Genomic DNA, 20,740 nt, shown 5'->3' with positions numbered 1-20,740 from the left:
CTAATAGGTAAATACACAGTTACATAAAAGACGTTATCAAAATGGTCTCTCAAGCACATACAGAGTAAGGAATTTGTGCTTGACAAATGTCTTATTGTTTTGATTAAAAGTTAAAAGGTTCAGCTTAATTGAGCATTCTCAAGTGGAATATTTAGAAATATATATTTATTCCTCCAAGGTTAATATCAAAAACATATTTGACTTTGCATATTTACATTACTAACAACTATTTTCATACAAACAAAGGATATATGGCATACTTTTTGCTGCCTTGAAGTTGTAAACAATACGTGGCGTGTCCCAGGTGGCGGCGGAACGATCTAATGGCTACTGATTTGAAATAAAGCCAATGCATGGGAGTTTCCGGGCCATAGAATGCCGACTTCCCATTGTACTGAATTATCATAAGCCAATGTGCATTGAACCTAGAGAATCAGCTGAAATTAATAATTACTATGCCATATATGTATGAAGTAACGCTGTGTAGTGTAGGCTAGGCTAGTATAATATTCTTCGGTAAATTAACACGGGCCGACTTACATCCAAATCGATTTACGACTGGTTGGTCAGAACCAATTACGGTCGTAAGTCGACAACTACCTGTACATAGATTTAACTCATTAAATTAGAAAGTGGGTCAAATATATAAGTACTTTCCAGAGTGTATCAAATTGTACCGTTTGATGAAAAGGGCTGAATAATAAATAAATAGTATACCTAATTAACTTTATGAACAGCTATTGCAAAAGAAACTAGATAGGAAATCATCTTTTATTATGTGTTTATCTGTAATGCATAGGAAATAAACGTAAAGATTTGTTATTAATGCAGCCCTGAAAACTAGATACATCTCAATGAAGACAAAGTCTAAACTATACAGCATTTTCATTCTCTCCAATAAATCTCCATAGATTGAAAATGGTGAGCCACCCTTACCTTTACGCTGATGATGTGTTTATTCATGGTGCCATAAGATACAAATGACTTATTCTTCATATACTACAGTAATTATTCATTTGGGAATATTTCCATAAATCCTCATTCACCTTTATTCCCTATTTGAGATACCTAATCAGCTAGTTGAGATCTTGAATCAAATTGTACTTGAAAACGTGAGTCTCATAGTACCCCGTGCATCAGAAATGAGGATGCTGACAAGTTTTCGGTATAGAATGGTAAGCTGCGTGGCCAGAGTACAGCAAAAAGATTTTAAAATGAGGAATTTAAAGAGAGACGCGGTATTGAGGGCTAGAAAAAAGGACAAATGTTACGAACACAATGAAAAGGAATGGGGATTAGGAATAGGTAGAAATGCATAAGACAGTGTAGAGAATCCATTTCAGGTGTTAACACCATATAAGGAAAGGCTACATAATAGTGCATGTTGTGGTAATGAAATCTGATTGTAAATGTCCCTTCAGTAATAAGGTTGCTTTCTGCCTTCTGCCTGGATGATACATAAAATCCAAATATACATTATGTACCCATGTTTGTTATGAACAAATTATGTGGATTTAATTTTAACATTGACTTCAGCATGTGTCAACTTTTATTGTTTTGATAGTTATGGATTTATAAATATTTAACATTTATTAGGTTGATTTATCAAGTACAATATTAACATTGCACTAGTACAACATATTTACAAAAATGAATGTTTGTATTTCTCCATGGGATTTTTTCTTTTTTCTTTTTTTTCAAAGAACTTTGATTTTCAACAGGTACTGGACAATTGTACCAATAAATCACCTTCTACATGGTTTAGAGGATGATGTCCCAGCTGTCTGTAAACTCCTGACACAGCTTCTCCTCAATTCTTTCCATCCAACACAAATGTCAGACCATGTAAGTGTCATTTTTTTATCATTTTTTATTATTTGATTAGGAATGATTGTAAATTATAATATACTGTAAAAATGGAACACAGAGTAGTAGCAGAATATTTGAGTAATTGACCCCTTAGTGTATAGCGTTTTCATGAATAGTATGATGGGAAAAACAAACCTTTGTTTACTTAGTAACTTCCTCCCAGTGATATCAGTAGAACATTTTATAGCTTCAGGTTCCCAAGGCTTTGAAACAATTTTATGTGTGTAATGGGATTACGTCTGGAATTAAAAGTAATAGGTTTGGTTTTATGAAACAGTATTTTAGGTTTTGTATATTTTACCCATACAGATGCCTTTGGGTTTTCATAGATTAATCTGCCAAATGGAAATGTGCCAGTTTGGTTTATTTTGATGCTTTCTGCTTTTGTTCAGGAGCTTCTTCAAAGATGCTTGGTACTTTTAAAAGAAAATCGAGCAGCAGCAAGAAGATTCTACCAATATGCTTCTCGCACATTAGACCTCCGGAGCACTGTGGACTTCATTTTGTTGATTTGTCTTTGCATCAGAAATTACATACATTCTCATGAGTTGCAACATGCCACATTAAATGAAGGTACGTTTAGGTACAGTGTACATTTTCAGCTGGGGCTGGAAGTTTTTCAAAGTAAATTCGTATTCTCTCAATTGTATTAAGTGTTTCTGGATGGATTACATATTTTTTATTTCCTTTTTTCATATAGATTATCCACTCTGTCATATTTGTTCAGATCATGAGGAATGTGGAAATTCGAATGCAGATCAACCAGCCTCAAGCAGACAATCGGGACGAAAGGGATGTTCTTCTGGTAGAAATGCCAAGGGTAAAAAAGGATCAAGAGTACAAAATGAAAACAAAGAAAATAAAAGTAAGTTTTTATTCCAGTATTTCCATTATCAATTTGCTGTTATTGTTATCAAAACTCACAGGCAGAACTGATGTTACTATCAAGTCCAACTCTTCATGCAAACTTTATAGATGTGGTTTTAAGCAATGGTTAACTTGTAGTGTGGCTTTGTAGGAGAACATTTGTTCATCATTTGATACCCTGTAACCTTGCTTTGGATTGTGTATATAATAAACAATTTACCAGGTGCTAAATGCATTAGTTAAGTGTGGGAAGACCTATTAATCAAGGCAAAATTCCTTAGACTAAATGCAGGGACAAGGAAAAAATGTATGATATAAAATGTTTCAGAAAATGGAAGTATTAATCTATTTAAGTAAGAAGAAATGCATACAAAGAAAACAAGAGTAGTACATGTTAATAAAAATAGTTAGATATGTGTACTGTACCTTGCCCAGACACCAGGTCATACATAAGTAGATGTATTTATTCATGCCTAAATGTATTATTTGCATTTTATTATCATATTTTATTCTCAAATATATAACTCTTATTAGTGGAAACATTCTAACTGTTCATTCCCTGGGGAGTCCATATGACACCGTCCTTTGTTCATTCCCTGGGGAGTCCATATGACACAGTCCTTTTTATTTTATGTATCACTAAGTAAAAGAAGTCTCGCTACATTCTCTTGACTGACCCCTCCTTACACTCACAGATTTGTCCAGTGCTTGTCTTTTGCTTGATTTGCTTGTATGCTAGTTTTGGTTTCTACTTTTGTCATAGCTCCTCATTTTCTTTTCTGTGTAAGGTCAACACTGTGGTCTTAGCAATGTGATGTTTGAATAATAATTAGGACGTTGTCATTTTTACATTACTCTAGAACTCATTATGGGTAGGTAAGGCAGCAGCAGGAGGAGCCCCTCCTGTAAGTATCTGAGTTTGAAAATTGTACAGGAGGCAACCCCAGAATGTACAGAATGCAAAAATCTTCAGGGAATGGAAGAAAATATGATGAAGTATTGCATGACGAGTATGCAGAAGTAATCACCATTGAAAACCAAAGTGTAGGCATACTTTTTGTAATTCTATTTTCCTTGTCTGGATATGGATAAAAATGCAATTGCAAAATCAAATTGCATGTTAAGATAAGGGGACTAAGTGTTATTTCATATCTTCTTATCACAGTATTCATAAGAATAATTACAAATTTTTAAGAGTTGTAATTCTTCTCTTCAACTTTTGCAAGATTATACTCCTTTTCTTTTATTGAAAACATCAACCGCACACAAACATTAGCTTAGTTTTCGACATTTTACTCTTATATATGATATGCGTTTGACAGGCCAGTGACGTTTAAATTCATTTGACAGTACATCCCTTCTTAAAAACAACAATTTTCAGTGTATGAAACAGCTTTTCTCTTGTGAAAATAATTCAGATACAAACCCCCTGTTTAAAGTGCCCAGGTATAGCAAAGTCATTACTGTAATACTTAGAATCCTTGTCAAAATGCTTAAAACTGCCTATTTTGTTACTTCAAACTCAAGAAAACTCCACTAAAAATGCTTATACCTGTTTTTTTTAATAGTTTTCTCACAAAAAGTACATTTAATCATGAAATTGATGTGAAAATATAGTAGTTTGTGGCTATTTCTCATAAAAAAATACCATGAATATGCGAATATCCAGTGAATTGGTAGATATGGTTCATAAGAAATCCATAAGTGCCGAGAACACAAATATGGGGGTCTACTGTATGGGTACAATTTAGATTTGCTTTAGATAACTATTGCTTTGCTTTTTCTAACTAGCAAGTCAAGCTGTACATTTGCTTTCCTCTCACTGGCTAACTGTACCTGGTTTGGTATTCAGTTCTCATTTAACTCAGTGCACAGTTTAGCACAAAGGAACAGTAGTTCTCCCATACTTTGTTGATTTTCTATTAAGTTAGTATGATTTTTATTTCTGGTAATGCAGTAGAATTTGAGATTTGATGCTTATACTCTGTGCTGATGAAAACCCTCTCCAGTTGACATTTTTAAGTTGGGAATGCCTGAGCTACTGCTTGCAACCAACATCTCAAACCCAAATAATTCAGGCAAGCTATCTGAATGTTTATCAGTGGTTGTATTAAACTAATTTAAAGTAATGATGATAAAGTTCAACTAGACCGATAAGTCCTTTTAGAATCATGGGCACATCCAAAGGTAAAGGGAAAACAAGCAATTAGACGCACATAATAAAGGGTAGAAAGCAGTGCAGCTGGGAGTTAAATGCAGTGTTCCAAAATCATTTAATGGGTTGCAGAAGATCCATTGCAAGCTTTCACTGTAAAGGTGCCTTATGTTTAATAGGAAAAAAAAGTAAAGAAAGCAAGGTAATGTTATGGACTACGCACAGTGCATCCTCTACTTACAGCGGGGGATCTATTCCACTGCCTCGCCGTAAGTAGGTTTTTCACCATTATCAGCGCTTCCTTTGCCATAACTTGATGTTGCATCAAGTTACAGCACCATTAACTTGATGCCTATTCTTGCTGCTAGTACCATCAATGGCACTTAAAACGCTGTAACTTGATGCAACATGAAATTACTGCGCTGTTAAATGCCTTTAACAGCATTACAAAAGCACCATAAGTCGAAGACACATCTCAAAGAGAAGCAGTATTCTGCTAAGAGCAGTTCTTGGAAAAATTTGGTGTACTAGAACAGCATGTGATTATCAGAGTAAACCTGGAGAGTAGAGTAGGTAAGAAAGTACATATATGAAATGAGTAGGGCACCAAGTTAAGTTAAGTGTATCTTAGTTTAACCAGACCATTGAGCTGATTAACCGCTCTCCTAGGGCTGGCCCGAAGGATTAGATATTTGTATGTGGCTAGGAACCAATTGGTCACCTAGCAACGGGATCTACAGTTTATTGTGGGATCCGAACCACTATATCGAGAAATGAATTTCTATCACCAGAAATAAATTTCTTATTCCACGTTGGCAGAGCAGGGAATTGAACTTCAGACCACCGGATTGGCAGCCAAGCTAAAAAACCACTTGTCCAGCATGGAACTAATGTAGGGCACCATACAGTTCATGTTTTTTTTTATATGGAGTGCACTGTTTTGTATTTATTACTAAACATCATGTGGTATAACCTCTGTAATTTATTCTTTGTGTACTGAGTTGTTTGAGCATTTTACCAGTTCTCTTAGCAGTATCTTTAAACTGCCTCAGAAAAGTAGACCACTCAGATTTTCTAAGAGAGTAATTATGCCACTCTAGAGAATAAGTTTGTAAGCCACAATTAAGGATCACTGCAGTGAGCTGTATTTTTTTCTGTTTTAAGTAGTACCACTAAAGTTTCTGTTATATAATGAATCTTACTAGGATCTGAATTATTACATATGTAGCAGTTTTTGTCGCAGCATTTACTCCATTCTCATATCTTTAGGAATAAATTCTTCCTTTTCATTTATGCAAAAAATTTTCATGTAAGTTCGTGCCGCTTATTGTTTATGAACGATTTCCCAACATGTTGGGATTTTGAGTATGGAATCTCTACCCATTGTTTAACAATAACATGTTTTGGAGTGTAATAGCTAAATTTACATCCAGAGGTTTTGGCCTATCCTCTGATCATGAGTATTGCTAGAATTTTAGTCCTAGGGTAGTATGATTTTACCTCGGAAAGCTTAGTGCAGCTTCAAGGGGAGTATAGTTCATTGTCATTAGTGTCTAGATTTCTGTTCCCATTCAGAAACCTGGTACAAGATAGTCGTGAAAATTATATCACTTTCAAAGACAAGTAAAGCAAATACTGTGGTTTCCCTCACAACATGAGATGCAGTAGCTTACTTGGCATTATGTGGCCTTCTGGAATGGAGAGGACATTACATGATACAAGCGCACTATTATAGCACTTATCATGCACATGGAGCATGTATTTATGATTGTCAAGGGAAGCTGTGATTTCAATATAACATTGCATATGAGGCTTGAGCTGCTAACTTTTGTAGTGGTGGATTTTCAGTCAGCTCGTCAGTTCTTGCTCCCATCTTTAAACTTTCCCCAGCACATTAAGTTCGGCTTTCGCTTCAGTGGTTCATTACGGTTATTGAGTTCATTATGCCATATTGCTTTCTAGTGAAGTGCATGGGAAATGGCTTAGGCATACCCTGATATTATATTCATTTCTAAACAGTAGCTTGAGCGTACTAACCCGAGTATGTTGCAGCTCCGGGACGAAGGACCTTGCTTGCCACATCCCAACAAGATAATAATGTATACCGAAAAGGTTAGTATGACTTGCTGATGAGAATTTCTGTAAATACATTTTTTCTTCTTTTTTTTCTCTTTTTTCAGCGATAATAAAAATTGTACTACATAATAAAAAATTATGAAGATGAAGTTTTGCAGTGTAGTTAATTAGGTACAAGTTGTCTTGTAGTTGTGATACCATAAATAAGAACTTGGTAGTGCAGCTGATAATAGCTATATGTAGCGTCAGTTATGTAAGGATGGAAAACATTATGATTGACTCCCAGCTTAGATAAGCCTGACATGGCCAGTTTGTAATTTGGCCTGCAAAAACACTCAAAATACAATCACTTGACTATTTTATAGTAGTTCTGTAGTAGTTTATTTAAATAGCTTGCCTCATTCAGTAACACAGTACAGTATGTAGATTCATTCACATTCATTGCTTCAAGACTACAGATGTATGTTACCAAATATTTTAGGTACCACATTATGTTGGTTAATCTTGTTTTTGTAGACTTTCACATAAACACTTTTTGTAAAGTGAATTGTGTTGTATATATGATTGTTATTTTTATTTTTTTTACTGTTGGTATAAGAAAATACTGTGCTGGTGGTATAAGAAAATACTGTGTGCATATTTATAAGTAAAAAAGTGACAGACCTATTAAGTTGTATCAGTTTATGAATGTATTTGCTGCACTGGGAATGGAAATACCAGGCAGACTTAATAAGTTTGTGCTTGCTGTAGAGATATCTCATAAATGAAATAATAGCGGTTTTATATAGAGTTAAGAAGACAATAAATATTTCTATAGGTTTATTGCTTCAAGATTATAGATACATAAAAATGCATTTAATTCTAACATATTGTCACTGCTTTTTATGTTGCTGTGTTTTGCACGAACTTGGTCAACTTGAAGAAGGTATTATGTTACATATCTAAATATATAATGGCAAGATGGCTGTATAAGTGTATTTTAAAAGTCAGTTTGTGTTTAATCATCATCATACAGTGGGATTTTGTTGAGCATCAGAACTTTAGCTTAGTCCAAAAGGAAGGATTCACAAGTTTTAAGAATACATGCAGATACATTTGTGTTAGTTATGGTACAGTAGAATTATAACTTCAAATGATTTACTTCTGCCAGTTTTATGCCTGTTACTCTCTTCAGCTTTAAGTATTTTGTATGTAATACTTTGCAAAGAAAACTTCGTTATGTGTAGCATGCTGCTGATTACTTTGACCTGTCATACAAGATATTTTTATCCTTAAAGAACCTTGTTATGTAAAATATTTGTGGAATGCCTTGCAAAATAGTTTATGTTGTGGTTTTAAGCGTTGATTGCTTTGTGAATTAACACTGTTTTGCCTTACTTTTTTGTTCCCTCCCAGTAAATTCATCGTGTAAGAGAATTTTTCCCATAAAAAATTATGCTACAATTATTCATTACCAAATGAGGCATCTCGTCTACATGGGGCTGATTACTTTGACCTGTCATACAAGATATTTTTTATCCTTAAAGAACCTTGTTATGTAAAATATTTGTTGAATGCCTTGCAAAATAGTTCATGTTATGGTTTTAAGCGTTGATTGCTTTGTGAATTAACACCGTTTTCCCTTACTTTTTTGTTCCCTCCCAGTAAATTCATCGTGTAAGAGAATTTTTTCCATAAAAAATTGTGCTACAATTATTCATTACCAAATGAGGCATCTCGTCTGCATGGGGCCAATCTCTTTTGAGTTATGAGCGTTTAAAGTCTGGTATAGGTGGGTGACATAATTATTACAGAATAGCATGTTATTATACGTCATTAGAATCTTCTCTCTCTCTCTCTCCAGTTCTTCTGAAGGGTTGTGGTAGGGGGGATGTTTTTTTATCTTTTTCTTCTATTTTTTGTGCTCTCTCTCTCTCTCTCTCTCTCTCTCTCTCTCTCTCTCTCTCCTCTCTCTCTCTCTCTCTCTCTCTCTCTCTCTCTCTCTCCTGTTCTTCTGAAGGGTTTGGGGATGGTTATTTTTTTATTTCTTTTTCTTCAAGTTTTTGCTCTTTTTCTCTCTCACTTTCTATCTCTCTCTCCCTCCTGTTCATCTGAAGGGTTTAGGCAGGGGTTTTTTTTTTTCTATTTTCTCTGTAATTTGCTCTCTTTTTCTTCCACTTTTTGCTCTTTCTCTTTCCATCTCTCTCTCCCCTGTTCTTCTGAAGGGGTGGGGGGGTTGATTTATCATATCTCTCTCTCTCTCTCTCACTGTTCTTGTGAAGGGTTTAGGTGGTTAATGCTGAGTAATTCAATCGTAATAACAAAATAATGCGCAGTATAAACAAACCCAGGCTTCACTCATGTGCTTGGCGGGTTGACCAACAGGGATGCTTGATAGTGTTGCGTCTGGTTGGCTGAGGGGCGGCCCTTTAACTTGGGCAGAGGTAGCCGCTCGCCCATTGGCTGGGCCACACTCAGGCATTTGCCCCTCACGCTCTGAAATCTCAGACCACCTCCGCTGCCCCGCCTGTGTAAAACAAGGGAAACTGAACCAAGGGTTTTCAGCTAGCATGGGTCAAAATAGCGAAACGCTCTTCACCACGAGTTTTTCAGTGCTTCCAACTAGCAGAGAACACGGATGACTCGATTTTGATGGGGTTGGTTCAATTGCCCCTTGTCCACGAGGAGCCTCCTATGTCAGTGGTATGAATTTATAAAATTCATTTTGAACTTGTTAAACCTTAACAAATTTATCTTAAATGTTGAACTGGAAACAAAAATTTAGTGAGGTATTTCAAGTAAATGTGCTCTCACACTACTGTTTTTAATTTAGCAGATGGCACTCAATTACATGAGTCCTACTTAAAATTTCTCTTCAGACAGACCTCTTTTTCTCTAAATGTAGTTCATTTGAGGAGTTTTGTGGTAGGAATGGTTGTGCCACGATTTTGTTGTATGGTTAACTGTATACATAGATGGAAAAATTTATTTAAGAAAGCCCGCTGGAAAAGAAACTGTTTTTTCGCTTAGATGAAATGTATCGACAAAGTGACTGCATCTTCTAGCAATTTGAGTTATTTTTAGTATGGTTATTAAGTACGTATTGGGTTTTATGACTTCACTGCATTAAAAAGTGTATAGTGCCGGTGTTTTGTTGGATAATATACAGAGCTTTTTACATTATGAAGCCAAGATATTTATTAAATGTCAGTATCATTATAATGTGATGGAAAAGAAAAAACTAACTAGAATTTTTTTAAAATTGCATTTCAGAAATTCTCAAGATAATTCATCATTTAAAGCTTGGTTTTGTTAAAGGCTCTGATTACCCCAGATAAATTTCAAGTCTTGTTTGCTTATGTCTGCACAGTCATGAATAGAAAGATCATTCATCCAAAATGCAAATTCACTGTATTTCTTTGGCAAGAAGGATTCGTTATTTTCACTGGTACAAAGTTGCCTTGTACATATTTAGTACATTTGTTTTGTAATCTTTAAATGGATTTATTTTGTTTATTACTTGTATGCCAGTTGATTCCCTGTCTCTTTTCATAATTTTTCTGATAACCATTGTATTGGGTTAGATGAATCACTGAAACTACTTACAAACTATCCTGCTTTGTATGTTGATCAATCATGATTATTTCCTACCAGTCTTATGGGCTTATTGTTGAAAAAAAATTAGTAAATTGTTTTAAGTCAGAGGAGCTTTTAGTAAAGAGCTTTACACACTGTGGTGGGGAAAATGCTCCTATTAGGTGTGTTTCATTAAACCTCACAAGGATAAGTGGTGAATAAGGTACCCATACCTGTTAAAAAGATGATCAGGTTGTTGAATATAATAGTAGGGAGAGGAGTGGGTAGAGCTACCTGGACGTAGCAAAGGTTTAATAGGTACTTATAGTTGGAGGAGGAGGAGTTAATGTAATTTTAGAAATGTTGAGGATAGTTGGAAAAGGGCAAAGTTGATAAGTGTGCACAATTTGAGAATGAGGACAACTCTTCAGTATCATTCATAGCTTCCTGTCATTCTCATTTGCACTTATCTACATCAATTCTTCCGTTATTTGGTTGTTTGATTTTGCACTAAATAATCTTTCAAAATATTCACTCTTAAAGTTTACATTGCATACAGTAAAAAAAAAAATTTGTAATGGCTTTTCTCATTAACCTTTCTTTATTCTTGAAAAGAACTTTTTCTCCCAGGTTTTGCATGTTAACCATTTTTTATAATTTTTTGTTAGTTTACCAATTTTTGCTCGTTATTTGTCACCAAGACATTTATATGGCTTGGGAAAACAGTACATTTTGATTAGTATGTGAAAAGTTACTAGATATGCTGTCATTAATACTTGTGTATTTACCTCTCTTAAGCATGTGAACAAATTGTATCCCTTAAAAGTAAATTATTGTTTGAAAGATACAAAGTGGTAGTTGGTCGTCTGAAAGTGTTTAGTGACTTCATTTGGCTACCACATGAATCAGTGATTGCTGTATCCATCACGAAGTGTCGTTGCTATAAAATTGCTTTAATGTAATGATGATTCGTGAAATACATAAAAGTAAAATTTTAAGTACCCTAATATATGATTAAAATGAAAAAGTTGAATTTCATCAATAAAAATTTGTGTATTAGCATTAGGGAAGAAAATTCTAGCGCAAATTATCCCCTGTAGATTCTGGTGCGAAAGATGCTAACGACAACGAGGAGGATTCATCGCCTCTGGACAATCCCACGGTTATAGGAGGCCTCTTCGACACCATTGTAATTTTGTGGTCGGCTAATGCTCACAGATTGGCTCAGTCCCAGAACTCAAAGTACTTGGAAGCACTCAGGTTGAAAGTGTCAAAGAATATGCCCATCTTCTTCAAATTTTTCAAGGTGGGTGTACAAAAAAAAAAAAAAACTACTGCATTGAGTAAAATAGATGTGTGATTGAGACAACGCTCAGATGAACCCTGCATGTAAATAGAGTTGCCTTTATTTTAAAAGTTATCGCACTACTTCGTGGAACTAAAATCTGTGGTTAAGCAGTCACTAGATAGCCATGATTTCAATATTGTAGCCCTGTACTGCTCTGTTGTAGAAAATTCATGCATTTTACAAATGAATAAGTTATTTTATGCCATTTTATGGTTATCTTTTATCTTATAGTAACTAGTATACCCTTTTTTCAAAGTCAAAGAAAAAGATAACAACAGTGAATGTAAAGTACATGGTGTCTTGAGCTGTGTTTTGTTTCTAAAAGAAAAAACAAAAAGAAAATTCTGGGATGGGGTTCACCTCAAATTATTCAGCTTCTAGGAAGTAGTAGTTTGATGCAGATGGCAGATGCATACTTGAATGATAATTTAGATAAAAGTGATATCACCCTTAGCATTAATAGTTGAATAATTTGAATATTGTTCTTACCATTTTTCCTTACCACTACCCTTACCACTACTAATAATTTTTGATACATTGTTAATGGTTGAAAGTACATAACAAACATTGTCATAAAATTTTTAGAAAACTAATGAACATGTGTTTTGTTGCAGGAGAATAAGGATGTGTCTCAAACATTATTGTACTTGGCAAGCTTTTTACCAAAAACCCTTGTTCCTACATTAGTTGGACACTGCCTTTCACGACTACGTTCTTTGCAACAGGATCAGGTAAAGTTTTTGCACAGAACATCTTTCATTCAGTCCTTTGTTTACATCTTTGTCTCCATTGATTATTTTTGCTATTTCTTGTGAGGATTTGTTGGAAATTATGAAGCTAGTGTCTTTAAAATTTGTTTTGGATCATGTTTTGTTTTCCAAAACTTTGCATTATCTATGATGTGTCTCAACTCAGTACATATGTAGGAAAAACTACACATGTTTCTGTCCATCAGAAAAATGGTCATGCTGTTGTATTTAGGTTAAAAGTATATTAGTTTTGTGGTTTCATCAATTCATGATGAGGAAGATTGTAGAGGTATTTTTCTAAAATATGTTTCTTTTGTTACTGAAACTTGAGACTGACATTTACAGGACTGCAAGTGACTTCATTAGAATTTCAGAGTCAAGTAGTTTGATTTAACTTGATGAACAAGTCCCAATTTATGAGGAAAGGGATTTGAGATACAATAAACAAATTTAATTCCTCAATTGTAAATTTATTTTGCAGGATTATGAAGATTCATATGTTACATATATAAATGCACTCTGTAATTGGAATAGAGTTGATGATGTCTTAGAATTGGCGACGGATTGGCTTGTGGAAGGCTTTCACTCCGCAACTGTGACCAGTCCAAAGGTATGAATTATTGACTGATTTTTCAGTTGCGTGAATGCTGAAATTTGATTCTTCTTATCAAAGTATTTTATTTTGCTAGGTTTAATATTTCATAGCTCTATAAACTTTAATCAGATACTTAAGGGTTTGGTCTTCTGGTTAAGTATGAAAATCTGACAAGTTACAAATTTCCTATAGAATAGCTTGCACTGGAACATTTTCAAGATATCCAAATTATTTCTAGCCTGAACAAGATTGTACCAACACTTCACATTTAATTAGAGAGAGTTATCAGAAAGTAAGTCACTACCAAAATGGTAGCCTAGCAAAAATCAACCATAGTAACTGGCAATAGAGACGTTACTTGCAGCATTATATTGAGTAATATTTAAGTATTATACTCATAACTTATGCACATTTTAAAGATAGAGAGAAATCTGTTTTGATATCTTTTTAATTCCCTGCTCTCATTGATAGGTTTTGAATTCCAAACTTACTTTTTTGCTGACAGAAAGGGGTGTATTATTTGTTTAGCTTCCTATATTTAGAGAGAAAGAATAATACTAGGATCTTTATCATGGCCAACTTTCCAAAAGTGGCAGTATCCCTTTCCATACTGGTATTGATTAGAATGTGTGTAGAGCTTCACCCAAAACAATCCAAGGGAACGGGTGAAAACTATATAAAAGGGCCAAAACAGTGGAGCTGGAGGCTAAAGGGACACGAGGCTAAAGGGACACTCTAAAGATCATTTACTCTGTCTACAGTTTGCCACACATGCCAAGCAGTAAACCCCTGTGGGAATTAGTAGTTGTAATGTTCACATTTTCATTTACTCATATATTATTAAGTGTTGAAAACTTCCATTACTTCATCAGATGCAAAGTAAAATTGTATATTGTCTTTTGTGCATTATTGACCAAGTTCCCACCCCACCCCCAGGAACGTCGTTTGAGCCGGAGAGGTGTACATTTTCATCAGACTCATTCTGCCCAGCCATCTCTCGCCTTACGTCTCGTACGGCATGTCTTGCAACATCCGCTCAATAAACTTGCTGCCCTGAGTAAAAATCGATCCCTTGTGGAGGATTTAGCTGAAACACTGAAGGTTTCGAGGGTAATGTATCGCATGTCATGTTTCATTATAAGTACTAATTGTATTTGTGAAGTATTTTAACCAGACCATTGAGTTCACATTCTTAACTTATGGGGTTGGTCTAATAAAAATGTCATCATTTATTTTTGGGGTTCCTCAGCAGTTCCACTTGGTGTCTCAGAAAAATCTTGTTATTCAAATAGTCAAGAAAATAGGAAAGATTAAAATCCCAGCATAAATTTCATCATACGTATAAATACTGAAGGAAAAGGTTTTGCTCTACCTCTGCATCTTGATATACACACTGTACATCTGTATTGGTCTGGTTTAATTACCTCAGGTAATAGCATAGAATTAAATGCATGAAAGTTACTTAGTCCAACATTCACCTTTTGTGCTAAGTATAGCTGTTTTAGTTTTTGAAGCATATTTCAAAGGCAAGCAATTTGAAAATTAACCCCCTTTTGTATTTGAAATTGTTCATTAAAAGTTTACGAGCCTAATTGCATCTCAATTCAGGACCTCTTGGAAGAGCGACTCAACCACAGCGAAGCATTGTCTGATCTCTGCACTGATAAATTTTTGTGTGGAGCCTGGTCCGAGTACCTGAGTTTGGTGGCCGTGTTGCACAACCCAGCTCCTGAAAAACCAGCTGCAAATGAAGGTGAAGACGAGGAGGAAGAGGGGAGTGCTGCATTTGATAGCATTGACCAACTTCATCATAGTCTAGAGTGGGCAGCTAGGTAAGGATGACTTGACCCTTTGCATTGGTGAAAAGAAAATGTGCCGTAGATACTTATCCAAATTGTAGTGTATATTCAGTAAACATAAAATCTAGTAAATACTGTACTGGACCTACTAATTGAAAATGGAGCCCTGCTAATTTCATCATCAAATTTACTGCTATTTCTCAATTTTCCTCCTGTGCACTATATAAGCCTTATACTGTTGTTGCCATGCTCTGTATGTAACTATTTGTAATTGCTATTTAAGTTACATCATAGATGTTTTCAATTACAAAAGTTGCAATCTTTTTAGTTATTATTAAGATGTTAAGATCCTTGCAAAAATTGTATCATCTGAAAGGTAAATTTTTTTCTGCAGGGTTCTGGTACCTGTCCTGAGTAGTGAAGAAATAGGAGAGAAGAGGAAGTTGCGAGCTGGCGACGATGCTCTTAGAATTTCAACAGAAGCCCTTGTCCTCCTTGTGAAGACTTGCAATAACCTAATTATCATTGGTGCTGCAGATTCTGAATTTGTGTTTAATGTTTGTGGTTTTACAGACATTCTCCTGAAATCAGGTATTGTTCTCCTGATTCTAGTTACACAGTGTTTCCCAATCTTTTCTAACCCAAGCACCCCCAGTAGTTGGGTCTGGCCAGTCCAGCACCTCGTAACTAATATGTATATTAATACTAGGATAAAAGAAAGTGAATTTTACTACCATGTACTTATGTATTGCTTCTCAGCACTCCCTATACATAACTGATTTCAGCATCCCCTGGCACCCCAGGTTGGGAAACTGTTAATATGTATTATATATATTATATACTAGTCAAGCTTAAAAGATAACCATGACACAAACTTGTCTAGTATATTATATAGATAGCATCAGGCAGTTGCTTACTGTAGGTTTGTAGGTGCAACATGCTTTCAAGAGTATTAGATTATGTAGGGATCTCATGTTTTCCAGTTTTAAAAATCTCTCATACTTTGATGAAAATTAAAAAGGTGCATTTGAACTGAACTACAGTATAAAGTACTCAGAAGTAGCCATAACAAAAAAGTAAAATCCATTTAGTATAATTTATACAAGTCACATGTGAATTAAGGTCAGCATTTATCTATCTAAATTTGACCTCATTATTCTTACAGAAATCGTGTTCTCTCCCGCCGTTATCCTTACATTAAGGGGTTGGTTGCCTGTAAATGGATTTGAAATTCATGAAGGTGGGAACTTTAGTCTTGTACTTGATCTTGAGTAATTTTTGCCTTTCAGATGCTTGTGAAAGCTTTTGGGAAGTTAGTTTGCTGGTAACACTGGAGGCATATCAATATTTGAAAGTGTATGGAACACCTTACAGTGAAGGTGTAGAAGGAGTTACAATGCCGACCGATCTCCTCAAGTCTTGTATAATGTCTATTGCCGACACCCTAAGTGAAGACAGAGCATTACCTAAGGTAAAAGAATGGATTCTGTTTTAATGTAAAATTCCAGAAAGGGTAAGAGAAATTTTTGTTAGCAGTGGAACTTCATGGAATTGATTTTCATAAAAAGATGTCATGATAGTTTTGGTGTTGAATTCTTTCACCCTAAGCTAAATCCCAACAAAAGATCTCAGTTATCCTTGATGGAGTTTGAGTGGCATTAAGTTGTTTGCAGTAGTTCAATGCTCCAGCTTGCCACTTGATTAGTTTTTCAAGTTTACCAGAAACCTTATGCAGTCAAAGTTATATTGATAGCACATTGAGTATGAAAATACAACCATGAAGCCACAGAAACTAGAGAAACCTGCTGATGTAGATTTTGAACCTCTTGCAGGAAGTTGAAAAATTAGATAAGACTTTGGGGATGGTATTGGCTACACTCTGCCAGACAAGAGCAATCCAAAATGAAGTTTTCCAACACTTAGCTACTACGATATTGGACTGTCTTTGCACTAAAATAGAGAAGGTGAGATGTTTGGTTTACAGTGAATCCTCATTGTAAGTTATTTGGTAAAATAAAAAAAAAATTCTTTTGCTTTGGTATTACAAGATTTATGCTGGGAGGATTAGTGTTTAAGTCGGATGGACATAGGATTGTGAATTTGAGTATTAGTGATGTGACTTTCATCCTAATTATTACATGCTATGAGTAACAAGTGGGGTTTATGGGTAGTGATGTTGGGATTTACATATTAACCATTAATTTTTGAAATTCATAATGTTTTCATTATAGTTTAACCAGACAGTTGTCTTTAAATACCAGACTTGTTGGGGTGTCTTGAAGGGTTTGTCTTTTAACAGTAGTATTTAAATTTTGCAATACTATAAATTTGATGGGTGAATAAATTGAAAATGGTGGTTTTGACAAAATTTGCTGTATTGATTTATATTTCTAAAACTTCATTTGGTCTTGGTTGAAGTTGGAACATCTAGTTTTGACCTGCATTCTCTGCATACATGAATTGGGTCATGTAAAATATTCATTTTTTACCAATGGGTTAATCAGAATATACAGTACAGTATTGTATTTGTGTGAAAATAATTCATTAAATCTAATTAAATTATATGCAGCCCTTCTGCTTCTTCATGGAGTATTTGAGAGTTATTGCATTCTTTACTATATAAAAATGCTTGTGATCTTTATTATATGTCAGATCACATAGCTATTCAGTTTATTCATGTGAGGAATTCAATCTTGACTGTCAAGATTGCACATTTTTTATTTAAAAAAAAAAAAAAAAAAAAAAAAAAAAAAAGTCTGGTCCCCATATTTTTACTTGTTTATATAAAAATTTTTTGGGCTCATTGTTCTGCTTTTCAGATGAAGGGCGTTGATTCTGAAATCAAGACTGTGGAAGCCATGGGAAGCTGTGTGAGGATATTAGTTGGAGTCTGCCAGTCACGCGTAAAACTGTCGATCTGTCTTATGGAGGCTCTTACTAACTTTATTAAGGATTCAGCTATAGTAAGGAATCTATTTTAGATCTGCTGGTAGTGATCACTCCTGAATTTTGTGAATTTCTGTGGCTGATCTTTTATTCATTTTACTTATTATTATTATATTAGATAAAGGATTAGTTTATCCAGACCTCTTGATGCTTATAAAGGCTCTTTTCAGGCTGATTACATTTTACTTATAAGCACAGTGCATTACTTAAAATGCAGATTCATTTTCCCTGGGTTTAATAGTGCTTGACTTTCATTTCAGGACATCACAGTGATACTTGCTATAAGTCATTTGTTGAAAGTATTGTCTCATGATAGTGGCAAAGTGTCGAGATATTCTATTAAGCAGAGTGTTGGAGCCATCGATAGCCTTTTAGCCAGCATCCTGTTTCCATTGCCCATTGATACCTGTGGGGAAACTGAAACGCCTCTTCCTCCAACAATATACGAGTGAGTATTGTTTGGTTCCTAAGCTGTGTATGACTCTCATGTATTTGATCATAGGGGGAAGCCATTAGTTTCTTAGAAAATACCTAGAAACCTAAAATTCTTGTGTTTAATAATGTTTGTGATCTGCATAGAATGAATAGTACATTAGTTTGCAGATATCAATGGGTTAGTGATAGTATAAAAATTGGAATAGCACCCACTGCAAGTGGTTTGGGGGTCAGTAATGGAAGAGGTCAAAAACCTCAAACATGGAAACCCTGGAACGTCCGGACACGTGTTCACAGGGCATAGAGTTCTTGGCGGAATCCATGAATAAAGACAAGCAGGCACACACACACTGAAAGCAAAGCACAAATAAATCACATGCTAACAAAGAAACCAGCTTGGGAAGGAGAGTGCAAAGTAACCACTACTCTCCAAGGCAGTCAAAGAGAAACTGTAGCATCATGAGGTTCCAAGCCTGGTTGATGACCAGCTTCCACCTCATATACGCATGAGTTGCCAGATACCATAGGTTCCTTGCTTTACAGTCTTTGATTGTTTTAACCAGTTTCCAGCTGGCGTTCTTAGATTATCCTATTGTTAAGACCAAAGGTTTCTTCAGCATGTGAACAAGTATGGTGTATGTGTGTTTGAATCATATGGACATTGCTTTGAAGAGACTTCTGTTTTATCAGATATTACTTTTCATGTGCCTGTGGTGTATGAAAACTCTATGATTATTTTGGATAAATGGCCATAATATTCAAGAAAATTACACTAGATTTTTCCAGTAGTTGCCTTTAAAATCATATGTCAAAAGTAAGTATCCTATTACCTAAAGGATATTCTCTTATCAGTAACTATCTTATTACATAAAGAATATTTATCAGTAGCTATTACGTAAAGAGGTACTCGTGTCATCATTAGCTATCCTATTATGTAATGAATACTCATGTTATCAGACATTACAGTTATTTAATACATTTAAATAAAAAAAATTAAATGTATTTTGATATTCAAAACTGTATTCCAGCTCTTATATTTCAATATAATCTTTAGAAACTTTACTGATTCTTATATTTGGTTTTCAGGGAATATGCCAAGACCACCAGAGAAATCGTCGATGAGTTAAAGAGTACTCTGGGCATTGTTTAGCACTTCACAGTAGTCTGGGATTTTGTATTTTTATATTTTCCACTAGAGGGTAAGAATGTAAATGCAAATATTTTTCTACAGTTAGGAACTTTCAAATGTTTTTTATTAGATATTTTAGTGGCATTAGCAGTGCCCTTTTGTCCTAAAGACTCAAATGTACAACAATATCCAGATTGGAATGTAAATATCTATTGTACAGTTAATTACTTTTGCAACTATTTTTTGTAAGTCTGAGAAGAAGGCTTTCAGCATAATCCCATGTAAAGTGAATCAGAAGTATCACTCATTAATTTTAATAAACTTTCATTTCTACTTAAGCAATAAAACTTTTGTCTCGTGTATGTGTATTAAAATACATTTTATTTTGTTTTATGAAAGTACTTCCAAATTTCCCAAGAATACTGTAAATTTCTTTCTTGAGAAAAAAGTCATTGTAAATATTAATAAAACTTTTGTCTAATGTATGTGTAGTAAAAATTACATTTTATTTTATTGCAAGTACTTTCAAATTTCCAGTAGAATGTTAATTTCATTCTGAAGATAAAAGGTGTCATTGTAAATATATAGATTGTTCTTTAGATTATGTTAAGTAATTTCTAACCAAATACCTTTTCCTTTTATGAAAAGGAAAATTATGACATATAACAGTTGGGAAATTTAACATGAAATGTTAGATTGTTGGCAATTTATCATTAGATCTCTATAGATATATGACAAACTGTTCAGGCATTACAGTTAATTTGGGCCATAATATTAAATAGTTTTGATTATACAGCTTGTTTGAAAGAGCAAAGGTGCATATATTTCATAGACATTGTATTTTTATAACAGTTTCAATCTAGTACCATTATTACTGTAAGAAGAATTTTTTGATAATGTCCACATTTTATAATGGATTTTTATACATTTCTTATTCCTGTAAGGAATGATTTATTTGCTCATAAACTGATAACTGCCATAAGTAAATGAAATTTTGCAAATAGGATATTGTAATTTTGCAAATAGGAGTATTGTAAAGTACAGCATATATTTTTGTATGAATACAGATAACACCTATGTTACAGTGCTTGTATTCTATTTACCCTTGGATAATACCTTCACAGCAATTGTCACAAGATAATTAAAATCATTTATATTTAGGTTTACAAACTAGAGCTTGGAATCTAATTGATCCGTGATAGCAAGGTCATTTTAAT

General features: G+C 34.4%; 1 protein-coding gene across 4 annotated transcripts in view; it reads left to right on the top strand.

Annotated features, from left to right (window-relative positions):
* Nucleotides 1–20,607, top strand: part of LOC135214397 (condensin-2 complex subunit G2-like) — a 98,264-nt gene extending 77,657 nt beyond the window's left edge. For 3 of the 4 annotated variants that reach the window (XM_064248659.1, XM_064248662.1, XM_064248663.1), the window contains exons 11-25: nucleotides 1,722–1,845; nucleotides 2,262–2,442; nucleotides 2,597–2,734; nucleotides 6,944–7,003; nucleotides 11,623–11,828; nucleotides 12,485–12,601; nucleotides 13,101–13,229; nucleotides 14,151–14,324; nucleotides 14,823–15,046; nucleotides 15,408–15,604; nucleotides 16,303–16,484; nucleotides 16,846–16,977; nucleotides 17,833–17,976; nucleotides 18,220–18,407; nucleotides 19,481–20,607. In XM_064248659.1, the coding sequence (XP_064104729.1) occupies nucleotides 1,722–1,845; nucleotides 2,262–2,442; nucleotides 2,597–2,734; nucleotides 6,944–7,003; nucleotides 11,623–11,828; nucleotides 12,485–12,601; nucleotides 13,101–13,229; nucleotides 14,151–14,324; nucleotides 14,823–15,046; nucleotides 15,408–15,604; nucleotides 16,303–16,484; nucleotides 16,846–16,977; nucleotides 17,833–17,976; nucleotides 18,220–18,407; nucleotides 19,481–19,544 (2,260 nt within the window). In that variant the 3' untranslated portion in view covers nucleotides 19,545–20,607. The remainder of the gene's footprint in view (nucleotides 1–1,721; nucleotides 1,846–2,261; nucleotides 2,443–2,596; nucleotides 2,735–6,943; nucleotides 7,004–11,622; nucleotides 11,829–12,484; nucleotides 12,602–13,100; nucleotides 13,230–14,150; nucleotides 14,325–14,822; nucleotides 15,047–15,407; nucleotides 15,605–16,302; nucleotides 16,485–16,845; nucleotides 16,978–17,832; nucleotides 17,977–18,219; nucleotides 18,408–19,480) is intronic. The other variant, XM_064248660.1, reaches the window with a different exon arrangement.
* Nucleotides 20,608–20,740: the final 133 nt, after the last annotated feature.

This window comes from Macrobrachium nipponense, chromosome 45 (genome assembly GCF_015104395.2).
Source record: "Macrobrachium nipponense isolate FS-2020 chromosome 45, ASM1510439v2, whole genome shotgun sequence".
Classification (NCBI taxonomy): domain Eukaryota; kingdom Metazoa; phylum Arthropoda; class Malacostraca; order Decapoda; family Palaemonidae; genus Macrobrachium; species Macrobrachium nipponense.
The sequence above is the reverse complement of the archived record's forward strand: the minus strand, read 5'-3'. Positions and strand labels throughout refer to the sequence as shown.